This window comes from Vigna angularis, chromosome 7 (assembly GCF_016808095.1).
Source record: "Vigna angularis cultivar LongXiaoDou No.4 chromosome 7, ASM1680809v1, whole genome shotgun sequence".
NCBI classification, from domain to species: domain Eukaryota; kingdom Viridiplantae; phylum Streptophyta; class Magnoliopsida; order Fabales; family Fabaceae; genus Vigna; species Vigna angularis.
The window spans coordinates 31105713-31119760 of NC_068976.1; the positions used below are offsets into that span (position 1 = coordinate 31105713).

General features: G+C 37.1%; 1 protein-coding gene across 4 annotated transcripts; it reads right to left on the bottom strand.

The window, feature by feature from the left end:
- Positions 1-92: 92 nt before the first annotated feature.
- Positions 93-5295, bottom strand: LOC108338173 (protein SMAX1-LIKE 6). 4 transcript variants are annotated; one of them, XM_017574913.2, is made up of 3 exons: positions 3634-5295; positions 2739-2970; positions 93-2203 (listed from the first exon to the last, which is right to left on the bottom strand). In XM_017574913.2, exons 1-3 carry the CDS (start codon positions 4788-4790, stop codon positions 305-307), a joined length of 3288 nt encoding a protein of 1095 aa, XP_017430402.1. In that variant the 5' UTR covers positions 4791-5295; the 3' UTR covers positions 93-304. The 4 variants fall into 4 exon arrangements, with proteins under 4 accessions (XP_017430402.1, XP_017430405.1, XP_017430404.1 ...); XM_017574916.2 differs by having other exon boundaries at positions 2829-2970; positions 3634-5294; XM_017574915.2 differs by having other exon boundaries at positions 93-2158; positions 3634-5293.
- Positions 5296-14048: the final 8753 nt, after the last annotated feature.

A 14048-nucleotide genomic window follows, 5' to 3' on the forward strand; every position in this document is an offset into this window, starting at 1 on the left:
CCAACTTGGATTTGAGGTTTCCATTCTTCTGGTCGGATCAAATTTATGCCAAACTTAATGAGATCCTATCCAAATCATTAAAAAGTGAAGGGTGGAACAATTTGCAAACTAATATTATTGGACTTTAAGTAGGTACACTATAGAAAATTACACATACATTTACCATAGAAATTACAGCACAATGATTGAGAAGACAAAAATTGTGAGATCAATTAGTTGAACGCTGGCTACCATCTACCAAATACTATATATCCTAACAGCTACATTTTACAACTGATTACAGTAATACAAAGTGAGCAAAAATTTAGTCCAGGTTAATTCTAGCTGGAAGGCATACACCAGGAGCTTGCTCTTCCACAAAATTGGATTCACAGTTAACCAGTCTCACAACATATTGAGACACAGGATGATGGTATTTCTTCTGTGCTTCCACAAAGCATCTGCCAAGAACATGTTCAACCCAATTCTCCACTGCATTTTTTTTGTCTGATAACCAAGCAGCTGCAAGTATGTGTGTCATTACCTCATAATCAATTTCCAACCGAAGCTCTGATCCGAATGTCCTTTGAAATAGTAGGCCAATGTTTTTCAACACTTGCTCAGCAAGCTCATCAAAGTTGAATGGCTTAAACACCACTTTCTCATCAATTTGATCAAAGAAGTCACTTAACCAGGTGTCTGTGTTTTCTGTTATGGATTCACTTTCTTGGTCATTGTCATTCACACCCTCATCACTCTCCTCTACAGGCATGTTTAGATCCAGATAGGATCGAGATGACTCACTGTCCTGTCTCTGCATCTTGCTTGCTGTTCCCTTCTTGGAGTCACTAGTATCAGTCTGCTTTCTTTTGTTCAGAGATGATGATTTGGAAAAACCTTTACTTGCTACAACCTTGACATTTGTTCTACCAATTGTTTTGGCATCCTCGGAAGCATGTCCTAGTAGTAATTGCATTTGACATCTTTTGGCTTCAAGGATTCTTTCCTCTGAAAACATCTTAGACTCATCTGAAACCAAAGAACTACTATCTTTAGTTGAGGCTACAAGAAAGATTGTGTTATTGATGCTAATTGCCCTTCCATGAGAATCTGGAAATTTGCCAGCTCTTACTGCCTGCAACAAACTAGTCTGCACCAGAAAATCAGCTTTATCTACGTTTTCAAGAAAGACAACGGAATGGGGTTTTTTACTCAACTCTCCAGCAATATAGTCCACAATTGTCTTCCTCCTGAGCACATCATAACAACGTGATTTTTGGCATTCAAAAACAGAGTTCAATGGGGAAAAGCTATCCTGGAAGCCCAGATCCACAGAGATTAGGCTTTCAGAGTTTCCAAAAATAGTCTCTGCAAGAACTGAAGCAATTTTTCGTTTGCCAAGTCTATCTGGTCCAAGGAAAGCCAACCATGTGTCTGCTCTACCTTGTGAACCTCTACTCTTTCCTGAACCAAATTTACCAAGGGACAAAGTTTGACTGATAGCACGGATGGCTTCATCCTGCCAGCCAACCGATTCAGCAAGAACTCGATTAAGAGACTTGAAATCTGCTAAATCAAATTTCCCATCAAAATTTGAACCAGACCAAGAAGATCTAGGAATTTGGTGTGAGGTAGTTTCATTAATAGCATCACAATCAGTTGAAATAGAGTCTGACAATTGCTGAACATGCTTTCTCTGATCTTGTAGTTTTGGGGTATCTGGATTCTGAGATGTTGATGTATATAACGTTCCCAATCCTAAATCTGTGGTCACAGGTGTATGGGATAAAGATGATCTGTGGTCAAGCACACTCGAAGGGACAACCCTAGGGGTCTTGGCATCAATTTGCAGTGCCTCTGAGACTTTTGAATCACTACCAGTTACAGTATGAACACTGACTGTATCAGAAGGTAATGGAAAAGTAATATGCAACCCTTTGGGCATGTAAGACATTTGAGTAGTAGAATATGGGAATTCAGTGCGTGATGGATCTTTACTGCTGCTTTCCTTAAAACCTGGACCAAACCGTAAAGTCTCAAGTATTGGAGCTTGAGGCCTTGTCTGAGAAATATCAAAGTGAGGCAGTGAGCCTTTGTGATGAAGACGCTGACAAATATCATTCCATTTGTTTTGAAATCCCAACATCTTATCATTCAAACTTGTATTTTCTCCACTGGTCTGCACTGGATAATGGAGCCCATTCTTAAATATATGCAGCCATAACTTCAAGCAATGAAATATTGCAAGTGATGCAAATCATTATTATTTACAGAAACTGGATCCAAAAATTTTAATCAAGGTAGGGTATATAAACACAAGAAAAGAAAACCTACAACTCCTCATGATGTAACTAATATAATTGACAGTAATAAAATTTCCTAACATAACTTTTGGAAATGTTATGAATTATATAACAAATGACAAGGGATATGACTAATACACTTTTCCATTTCATAATCAAAAGCAATGGACTCTGCAAAAGTAAGCTAAGAGGGAGAAAACAAACAGAGAAACATTGTTTTTAATTTCTTTTGTTGCATATAAATCCTCATATTCTTTACCTTTTTTTGGTATTCAAATAGAATTTTCCTTACTCCTGCATAAGCAGTTTGGCATTATACTGGATACCTCTAAATTATTATACTATGTATAAGTAGTACAGCAATTGCCCCACCATGTTGCGTGTACGTTGTATATGCATGTGACCCCTCAGTATGCATTGGAGAAGAGAAATGCAATAATTAGCAATCATACAAACCTTTGCCACATCCAACCCTCTATGGTTGTCCACATTAACAATCTTTTGTAACCAGGGTGAGCTTGTTGAGTTACTAGACGAAGGACCTACCTTCAGAACATCAGCAACTTCTTGTTCACATTTTTCATTGCATTTGTCACAACGGGTAAAAGATCCATTTGTGGAGTTCAGGGGACTTCTGATTTCAGGTGTAGAAAAGAACCCACCAAATGGAACAAAGGACCCCATCAAGCTGTAAGTTTATCATGAGCAGGGAACTGTGAGATCCAATAGGCACAAAACAGTCAGAAGCTAAAGTGTGTGCAATCAAAGAGATTTCAAGGCATCATATATCTACAGAAATGAAATACACTGTGCCCATACATTCACAACAATACATACTCAACTTTCTATCTATCCATTTGGATCCGAAAATACATGTTTAGAGTTCAGTGAGGTAAACCATAGGTGAATGCACAACATGTTTCAAAAAATTCAACTCCTTATAATGTGAATAGAGAAAAGAGGAACAAGGAAGACAGCACAAATCCCAGAACAACCAAAATCACAAAAATAGAAATAAACATAAATTCAGTTCACAAAGCACAACACGCAGGCCAGCCACACTCTTATTTACATTCCCACAATTTATATGCCCCGTGTCACAATTACAAACGTGCATTGTTTCACGATACTCAGAAATGCTTATATTATTTTTTACATGAATCAACGTGCAAGAACACGATCCCCAATTCCCCTTCAACCAAAAACATGACAAGTGCAAGCAAAAGAACTAAAAAGACAGTAACCCATTTTGGATACTTTGCACGAAGTCCAAAGTTCAAACCTAGTTTCTGCCATTGTACTCCAAAAAACAAACAGCATACTTTTTTTTTCTTTAAAATAAAGAACAAACCTGGACTTAGAGTAGAGTCCTTCCATAGAAGGTGTGGCAGAAGTGACAGTGAGCAAATGAAGATCCCACTCGTTTTCCACATTAGGAAACAGACCCAAGAACTTCGAATAAGCGTGAGAGGTTTCCGCCACACCCAGCAAAGAAACCTTTCCGCCACCAATCTTTGACAACCTCGTTAGCCCCGAAACAACAAACCTAACAGCATCAACATCCGCATCCTCCCCTACAAAAACCTCAACCTCACCGAAACTAACAACCATAGAACCAGAACAGCCCTCGCATTGCTGCTCCAAGTCCTTCAACTTCACACCCACCACCTCTTCACCACTCCCACCCCTTTTCACAAATTCCCCAATCTCCCTCTCCAAACAAACCACCCTCAACTCCGAACTCAAAACAGAACCCCCTCGACCCTTCTGAACCATCTCAACAAAACCTCTCAGAGCACTCTTTGCATAAACACCCATCAATAAAGGGTTTCGCTTGCTCTTTCTAGACAGAACCTCCGCGATCCTGCGAATATTTTCGTCGGGACGGTCCGGTTCGAGGTTGCAGAGAAAAACTGGAGGGGCCCGGGCGAACCGGTGCTGGACCGGAGGAAGCGGCGGTTGAAGCAGCGCGAGTTTGATGTCACAGCTTCGAAACCCTGCTTCCGCAAAAACCCGACTCACGATTGGATCATCGAGGATTGACAAAACGAAGTGCTTCAGCTCCACTTTCAGAAACGACGCCGTTCCCCCGTGCTGGCTCTGCTGGAACGCGTGGAAGCTCTCCGGCTGCCGCCGCTGGTTCGCCTGCGACCGCTTGATGGCCGCCATGAGCGAGTTCGACACCGGCGGTTCCTCCTCACCGCCCCCGCCGCCACCCCCCTTTGACGACGGAAGCCGGTCCAGCGACACGCCCACGGAGAGCTCCAGCGCCCGGAACTGCAGCCGCGGCGAGTACCCGCCGGAGAACCTGGCGGCGCCAGCGCCCGAGCGCGCGCGGCCGCAGGCCTCGCGCAGGGCGGAGGTTGGCATGGCAAGCAGAGCCGAGACGGCGTGGAGCGACGTCGTCTGCGCGTGGCAGCGGCGCCGCGCCACGGCCACCGCCTCATCTAGCGCACGCGCCGCCTCGTCCGTCAAGCATTGCCTTGCTATGCTGACCGGCGTCGGCATCGCCGGCAAGCATATATATTATAACAATAATAAATAGAAAGAAATGGAGTGTGGTATATGATGAAGTAAGTAATAAATTAATTAAGAAAAATGTATAGGCTTATATGAGAAGCAAGTGGGGTTTAGCAGAGAAAGAGATGATGATGGAAAAAAAAAGAAGTGGAAAGCTTGTTGGGATTGGGAAGAGTGAGAAGAAGATGAAGAAGGTGATGGAATGATAATTTGAGAGGATGATTTAGTTTAGTTGTTTTTGTTGTTGGTTGTGTGGTGAAGGTGATATTATGGTGGAGAGGATTGTTTTGTTGGGTGGGACCCATGTCTTTGGCCATTGATTCATTGATGAAATGAAGGAAGAAAGGAAAGGAAGGAACATATGTTGGGTATAGATTCTCTTCTCTTTCTCTTTCTCCACCTCTCTTTGGCCATAAGTGAAAGGTGTACATAACTTCCCTGTTTCCATTTACATGGACCATCCCTTCTTTTGGTTTTTCCTCTCTTTTTTTTTTCAATTTTAATTCTTGCCCAACCACTCATATCCAAAGCTAACTTTTTTTTTTTAAAAGTCCACTTCTTCCCCAACTTATCAACACTCCATTTACTACTTCAAGCTTCTCTGCTTCAATTCGAACCATATCCAACGCACTTCCAATTATATCATCTCAAAGAATGATTGTCTCTCCACCACTTAAAACACTATTTATTTTCTATCTACTCTCCATTTTGCCCATCAAAATTTTCAGTTTAGACCTAATACATACACATAGAAACTATACATTATTCTTTTATTTCACGTCTTATTAATAATTTTTACCGACTTACTGTTAATCAATTTTCATATTGTTTGACCAATTTGTCTTTAACAATTCTACAATTTTTTTAGCGAGCTTGATTTCACTGTATTACAATGGATTTTGCTTTTCAATCAAATGTGAGTTTTGTTTAAGAAATATACAGATCTGCGATCTATTAGATAAAATCGATTATATATAAATATATCTTTGACAAAACATACTATGCTGCCGGCCAACAGATAAATAAAAGAAGCCACGAGATAAATAAAAAAGTTACAAGGACTCAACTTTATATTTGCTCAATGAATATTTTAGTTTGATTTCAAAAGAATAAGCATTTGTTTGGGGAAAATAGTAAAAACGAAAGATATATAAGATGTGAAGTGAGAGTTATTTAGATTAAGAGAAAAAATAATTTACAGAAAATTAAATAGTTTGATTGAAATGATGAAATGTTTTTTTAATTTATGTATTTAAAATTTTATTACAATGCTTTTATGTTAAAATGATTTTTTTTTTAAATTTATGTTAGTAAAAGTATTTAAATTTAGTCGTATATTTATCTTGAAACAAATTTTATTTTATTTTAAAAATTTTAACTTTGAAAATATGATACTATAACGAAAGTAGCTAAACTTAGATGTATACGGATAAATTAATCTTTTCACTCAATTCCATAAACTTTTAACGCTTTAGTCAAATATACATGCATCATTATCTACTACGGCATCACACATACATGCATCATTATCTACTACGGCAACAACTTTTCGGAGCCTTAATTTCTGTAGAGTAAGTGAAAACCAGGTGGAGGGTTAGAATTTAGAAATTCGGAAAGTGAAAAACAGGTGTAAGCAGCAGAGTAGACCAATCAATTTTTGACGGTAGTATATAAAGGAAAATTTTAAAATCTGATGCCACTCTCTGCATGTAACTTATCTTTCTAAAATTCTGAAACCTTCTTTTCTCCTCTACTCTCTAACTTCTCTCTAAATTATCCTTCTTTTCTCTACAAATTCTCACGTTCTCCTTCATCCGATCATCAATAATATTTGTCTGAGATTGGCTGGTGGCAAGAGTTCTCTTTTCAGCGATCGAGTGGTGGTTTAAGCTGGTAGGTCTTTCTTATTCTGAGAAAGTCTAGTTTTTGGCACATGCAAGCCAAGTTTCTGTTTGCATGTGTTTATCTTCTTCTTCTTTTTAAATTCTGATCACATTTTCGGTCTTGTGGTTGGTTTATTTTCCTCAATCAGTGAATCTTAGGTTTCTGAGATTTTTGGTGGTGAGCGAGTTCTTCACAATGAGCGATTCGTTCTGTTACGAGGTAAGGGAAACTATTTAATTTAATTGTTTGAGTGATGATTCTGTGTTTGTGTGAAATTGAATGATTTGATGATTTGGTTATGTTGTATGAAATGTTGTGTTTATGAGTTGGTGATCCTATATAATTCTGCAGAAGTTCTGCAGAATTATGCAGAAAAGCTGAGTGTTCGATCTTGACCGCTTGGTCATGGTCAGTCAATAATTCATCAATAGAGTTAGATTTTTTTAAGTCTACCCGTGTATGGCCGTTCGGTCATAGGTGAGTGATTGACATCCTAGTGGTTTATGATTCTGTAATAATGACCGGTCTTATCGGGTTGGGTAGTCTCTTGTTAGCGATCGTTCTTATACTAGTGTTAGACCTCGTACCTGTATTAGGTTTAAATGCATTCGGTTATAATTGGATAGTAGTTCCTATACATAGTTCGGTCATATTGTTGTAATGCTCGGTTTCTTAAAAGTGTTAGATCTTATACATAGTATTTAGAATCAACCTTAAGTGTTCGGATCAAACTATTAAAGGTCGTCTTAGGTTATAGCGCTCGGTTTCGTGTTAGTATTTTAATTAGCTTTATTATTCGGCCATTTCCTCAACCTTACCTAGTATGAACCGTTCGGTCCTTTTCTCTAGATAGTGAAATACCGTTCGGTCTTACACTAAGAGTTCAGTTTGATTTATAAGTATTTAGTCTAAGTTTAAGTGTTCGATTTTCTTCTATGAATGAATATTTGATATTTTCACTATGTGACTCTGATTATGTGAGATAATAGTATGGATCTAATGTGTATGGGGAATTTTATGGATATTCCAATAAGGTATATGTTTCATGTAGTGTGGAAGAGAATTCCAAGGAGGAATGTCTTAGTGTAATGGGTATTGATGTGGTAAAGTATGAATACGGACAGTGAAATTCACAAGTTTATCCTGATATTCTGATGATTACCAATTCTCAAGTAGAGATGGGTAATGCATTGTGTGAGAATGGTAGGAGGTCCTAGCCCATAGGTTCTTGGGTGAGTTATAACAGACTAACCTTGGGTGGCAGCTGATGGTTTTCCAGTTACTACACCACCTGGGTGCAAGAACGACCTCAAGTTACGTATTCATATGATCCGGATGGTCGAGTCAGATGTAAGGTCTATACATGAGTATTACGATCGGTCTTAACTATATAAATGTTTAATTTATATATGTTTGCTTGTGTTTGGTTTTAATCTGATGTAGTGATTGGTTTTGCATTGTTTGAACTTGTAGAAACTGTATGTATGAATAGTAAATTAAATTACATTAGCTTACCCTTATTTTCTGTTTGTCCATGTTTCTGTTCGATTTTTCTCTTGCGATGATCACCTATTGGGTGTGAGCAGAAGGGGAAGAGTGTACGTTGGAGCAGGAATTGGGCGGCGAGGATTCTGCGGTGTAGTTTATGACCGTTCGGTCATAATATTATGTATAATTTTGGGTGAACCGTTCGGTCACCGCTATAACCCTGTATTGACTGATCGGTTATGTTCTTAGTTTTGTAATAGTACAGGTAGTGTTTTGTAAAGTTTTAAATTTTACGGTTATTTTGTAATAACTGTAAGGTTAACTTTATTTTCCAGCAACTGTTCTATCATATTATTAAATGATGACACCTATATATAGTTTTATGCTTTATTTTTGGGATGTTACAACAACAAGTAGAGTTATGCATCCACAACACATATAAGATAACTAATATTATTAGATTCAACGCTTACAAAACACATCTATATACATACACATCGATGCTTTCGAAAGGAAGATTGAAATTAAACATACTCTAATGATAATTGTCATTTAGTCCATAAAAAATATTTTAGAATATACATTCTTAACTTTATTTCAAGGTAATAATCTACACCTACTATATCATAGTATAATATAACACCTATTTCCATTTTTTATTATCTAATAATCTTAATTTGTTTAATCAAATTATAAGGAAAATTATGATAACTTATTTTTTTTCTTAACGATTCTTGTGTTTACTATGCAAGTCTTTAGGAACCATGATAAATTCCTAGACATCATCACTACAACACTCTTAAAGGAGAAACACAAATCTTCAATATTAATATAGTCACATTTTCTCTCTATATCACATTATTTAGATATTATTATTATATTCCTTATTTATTTATTCACCTAGTTATGGTTATATTTATAAACATTATTTGATGAATGTTTGTAGTGAGTGTGATATTGTCTTATTTAGATTGTAGAATATTGTAATTTGTACTTATATTGATGGCTTAATGAAAGAAGAGAGAGGACTTTTCTTACTATAAAACTTATCATGATATCAAGAGCCTAGAAAAATCTTAGGAAAAATTAATTTGTTTTTTCAAAATCATAAGAGACTATGGTGGAGAACAACAGTGGTTAATCTCATGCTTCATCAATTTTAGATGAACCAATAGAAATATTCAGTATCACTTTAGTATGATGTAACATCCCATTTTAAGTAGTACAAAATCACTAAAATAAGAACTATAATGATGATAACTTACATCAAACTTTCAAGAGAAGAAAAGTATACACCTGAAGAACAAAAAAAGTTATCTATACTGTTGCATCACCCTCAACCCCTACACTGATACAATTGGAAAAATGTCATCCCTAAGCTCACACTCATTAAGGTGATCATCGCAAAAGAGAAAACACACAGACAAACAAAACAAAAGCAAGGGTAAGCTAATTATAAAACAGTTTCACATGGTAAAAATAAAATTTAACATACACTCTCAATCACACAATTAGTAGAACATTTTCATCTATTCAAATACTATCAAACAATCTTTCCCATTAACACCACTAACTCAGACTTGGTCAAACAGTTTACAGTATAGTATAATTGTTGAGCCATGGAAAGTTCTGCACTTGTGGGTGGAACAGTTGACCCACTCAAAGCTGTCACACAAGGTTAGTCCTTAAAATGCCCTTTGCCACCATGAAGAAAGGCCCCCAGGCTAGGACCTCCAGCTCCTATCACGACATGACTCATCACTCTCTAATTGAGCATGGATGATCATTAGAGTGTCAGGATAACCCTATATCGTCTTCTTACAATTTATACTATTTATACACATGAATCCCCTAATAAGGTATTCCTCCTTTATATTCTCTTTTTCAATCCTTGAAAACCATTTGAAATCATATATATGTCCATACACTTTCAAATTCAAATAATACACCAATACATGAGAATACTGATCATACATTAAAGAAATAGAAACATCCATACAAGTCATCAGAAATCACACAATAACAAAAATTATTCATAGCATCTTGATGCTCATATTTAGACAAGGAAAACAGCTCTGAAACTCTCACCAATTGTTCCGGGGGTCCAAAACCCCAAAAATGACCTAAAAATCGTTCAAAACAGACATCCAAAGCCTTGAAAACTCCCAAAAACTGTTGCAGTCCAGTCTAGTGGCGCCCAACGCCACCACACCGTGTCGCCCAACGGCCTTCAACCACTCAGCTGGCGCCTAGCGGCCCACTATCGTGCCACCCAACAGTATAAAAACAACTATACCTCTTCAAATTGAACTTTGGGGACCTTACCCTCAATTTCTAAAGACCCCTAGGACCCTCTAGAACTTTAGAAAACTTAGAGAACCCTGTTGTAACTTAGATTGACACTTGAAAACCCATTTTTCACTTCTACAAGGTACCCAATTTCATTTCTACTCTTTTAAACCATTAAACCAGTTTGCAACCTGCATAAACAAGTCTAATTCCACTTGCTAGTGCACTCCAAAACCACAATTTTGAATGGCTGACATATTCATCAACTTCTCTTCTTCTTAACTTTTTTGGTCTCCCAGGAGGTGTTTTATAAGTGGGTGGTAGTAGTAGTGTAGAGTCAGATGTAGGCCAAAGTTATTTTCCATTGATTGGAATTATTTGAGGTGCATAACAAGTTTGATAAGCATGCTTCTTGCAATATGGATGAACATAATCTTCTAGGTTTTCTAATTTTTAATGTATGGCAGCAACATCATGTCTACAAGGTATTCCTACCAAATCCCAAAAGTAACAAGTACAACTATGATTACTTAGATCAATTACAAACTTGTCCATTGTAAAGCCATGAGTGACTTCAAATTTTGCACCCCCTTCCCAAACTGGAAGCCAATTCCAACTATTTTCAACTTCCTTATCTAGCCTTTTTCTTGGTTTAGGCATAACATCACCAGGATATGTGTTTACTTTTTTTTCTAAGTATTGCAAACCTACTCATAATGTATGACCTAATCCATTCCATCATAGTAATTATAGGTTTGTCTCTTGCCAGTAAAATTGTACTATTAAATGACTCAAACAAATTATTGATCAATACATCACATCTAGGATAAGCATTACATGCATGTTTACACCAAGATTTAGTTGGAATTGTCATTAACCAATTATAAGCAATAATATTCACATTCTTCAACTCACTCATTTTTTTTCCCACTCCTGAAAGTATGTTGTCTTGGAAGCCCCCTTCATAAGGTCTCTAATGAGTAAGCCTCCACCAAATTTCTTCTTATAGTTGTTGTAAAAATGCCTTAAACACAGCCTGTACTCCACCTCATTCAAAATCTCATCAAATATTGTCATTAATCCCTGCAAACAAATGACATCATCCTTTAATACATAATTAAATGAAATTACAAAATAAAGTTTAATTTGAAGTTACCTTTTACTGATCTGAAATAAAGATCCAACGTTGACAATCTATGCCCCCAATATCACTCAACAACAGTGTCAAAACCCACCTCCATGTGTGTTTGCATTCATTTTCAACCACAACAAAAGCTAATGGGAAATATTTGTCATTAGGGTCTCTTACCACTACCACTAACAATTGACCTCCATATGTTGTCTTCAAATGACAACCATATACCCCAATGAATGGCCTGCAACTACCTAAGAATCTTTCTTTATAACAATTGACCTCCATATGTTGTCTTCAAATGACAACCATATACCCTAATGAATGGCCTGCAACTACCTAAGAATCTCTCTTTACAGCCCTCTAAATACATGTAAAATGACCCAAACCTTGGTGGCAAAGTGGGTTGGGGTTGATTGACCTTAATCTTGAAGGTTCTAGCCTTCACTCTTAACAATTTAGCCACATAATCATAAAGACGACCATATTGTCATTCTTCATCACCCACTAAAGAATCTATTGCAATTCGCTTTGCTCTTCCAACTTTCTAGGGAGTTATTCGAACACTAAATGACTTTTTGATTTCATCTATGATTTGGTTCACTGTCATGCCTCCCACATTTACAAATCTGTCTACCAATACTTGTGCAATGCATTGTATACTTGAACTTTATTACCAAAAACCCTTCCCCACTTGTGATGCCCAACCAGAGTTTTCACTCTAAAAGTTTGGCTACATCCTACCTTGCTAGCCATAATTACAAAACCACATCCCTTTTTACAAACTGCCATCACTCTCTTCAAATCATTCTTAACAAACTTCACTTCTTTTCCATTTAAAACGCTATGGTCCTGTAATGCACTTTTAAAATCTTTCAATGACTTAAACTTCATCCCCAATTTAAATTTGAAGTTCTTGGTCATATAATTTGCTCTATACTTTGGAAACCTCCTCCTATTCTCACTCACAGCCTCATCACTATCTACATTTGAAGATAACTCATTTGTATTGTAATCTTCATTTATCTCATGCTCTCCAACTTCTTCGTTAATCATAAATGACCCCTCACCACCACTGTTTCTTCTCTTGACAATTTTCCTCACAATTTTCTTCTTTTTTTTTCATTCTACTCCATCTCTCCAAAACAGGATTAATATTTCTTCTTTCTTCCTCCACCCTCTCATTCTCCATCCCAAACCCATCATCATCATTTTTCATTCTTTCCTCTTCATTGTCATCCACATTTTCCACCACTTTGCCTTCAACCACATTGTCCTATTCCTCTTCCTCATCCTCATCCTCATCAACATAAGGTTGTTCCTCACCCCTCTCTACATCTTCACCCCCAACATTCCCCTCTTACTCTTGGTAATCCATTAGGATGTCTTCTACTTCCACATTCCCCTCCACCCTACCAACATAAGCATATTCTTCATCCACTACGTCATCTTCTTCACCAACACATGGATCTTCTTCATCCACATAACCATCTTCTTCACCAACATAACCATCTTCTTCATCCACATTACCATCTTCTTCAACAACATAAGCATGTTGTTCATCCACAATAACCTCTTCTTCATCACCCATATTTACCTCTTCCTCCATCTCGTGTATGTCTACTTCATCTGCCTCTTCAGCAAAACTAAGAAACTTAACTTCAACTAGCTCACTAGGTTGGACATGTTGGACATAGATTTCAACCACATCGTTATTTGCCTCTGCATAGTTATCCAACAACATTGCTTCCTTGTCATCACTGAGTATTCTCAGGTTGTTCATCACCTTTTGTTTCGACCCCTTCTACCATAGCTTGAACTCTGCATCATACTTGAATTCTCTAACAAATCACACTACTTAAAGTAAGACCACCTATCAGAATCAATTCCTTTTATAACATGTATTTCTCCTCCCACATATTCTACTCCCTTATTGTTCATGAACTTCCCCATGTGATATAGAGAAACATAAAAAACCATTGCTAATCCTACATTGTAAAATGAAAAATTTACACATACAATGCACAACAAGCAATGGAGCCACAGTAAACCAAAACCAAAAGTAAAAAATTACCGTCTTCGAATCGCCTTTCTTTGACACAAAATGCACAACAAACACTAGAGCCATAACAATTGCGAAAGCAAATTGATGGAATACGAACCCTAATCACGATTTAGCTTTAAGATAAAAGATAGTTGCCAACCCCAACTTTCATTCGCGTAAAAAAATCTCAATATTTACTAAGTATAAGAACTCTAATTTCCTTTATCTGATTTAATCACTGAACACATGTCATCAAACATGTAATCACATGTGACAAATGTTAGAAAGGAAATATGTCATCACACGTGACCAGACGTTAGCCACCTCAGCTGATTTTTAACGTCGTTGGTTTTGGAGGACGAAAAATTATAGTTTCCTTAAGGAGAAGGATCAAAGTGTACCAAAGTTT

What these genes read in the sequence shown, in the direction of transcription:
- LOC108338173 (XM_017574913.2), bottom strand. Translation starts at nt 4,790, where the DNA reads ATGCCGACGCCGGTCAGCATAGCAAGGCAATGCTTGACGGACGAGGCG. An exon ending in GGACTCTACTCTAAGTCCAG is followed by an intron (nt 2,971 to 3,633) that starts GTTTGTTCTTTA and finishes ATAAACTTACAG; the next exon opens with CTTGATGGGGTCCTTTGTTC. An exon ending in GAGGGTTGGATGTGGCAAAG is followed by an intron (nt 2,204 to 2,738) that starts GTTTGTATGATT and finishes CATTGCTTGAAG; the next exon opens with TTATGGCTGCATATATTTAA.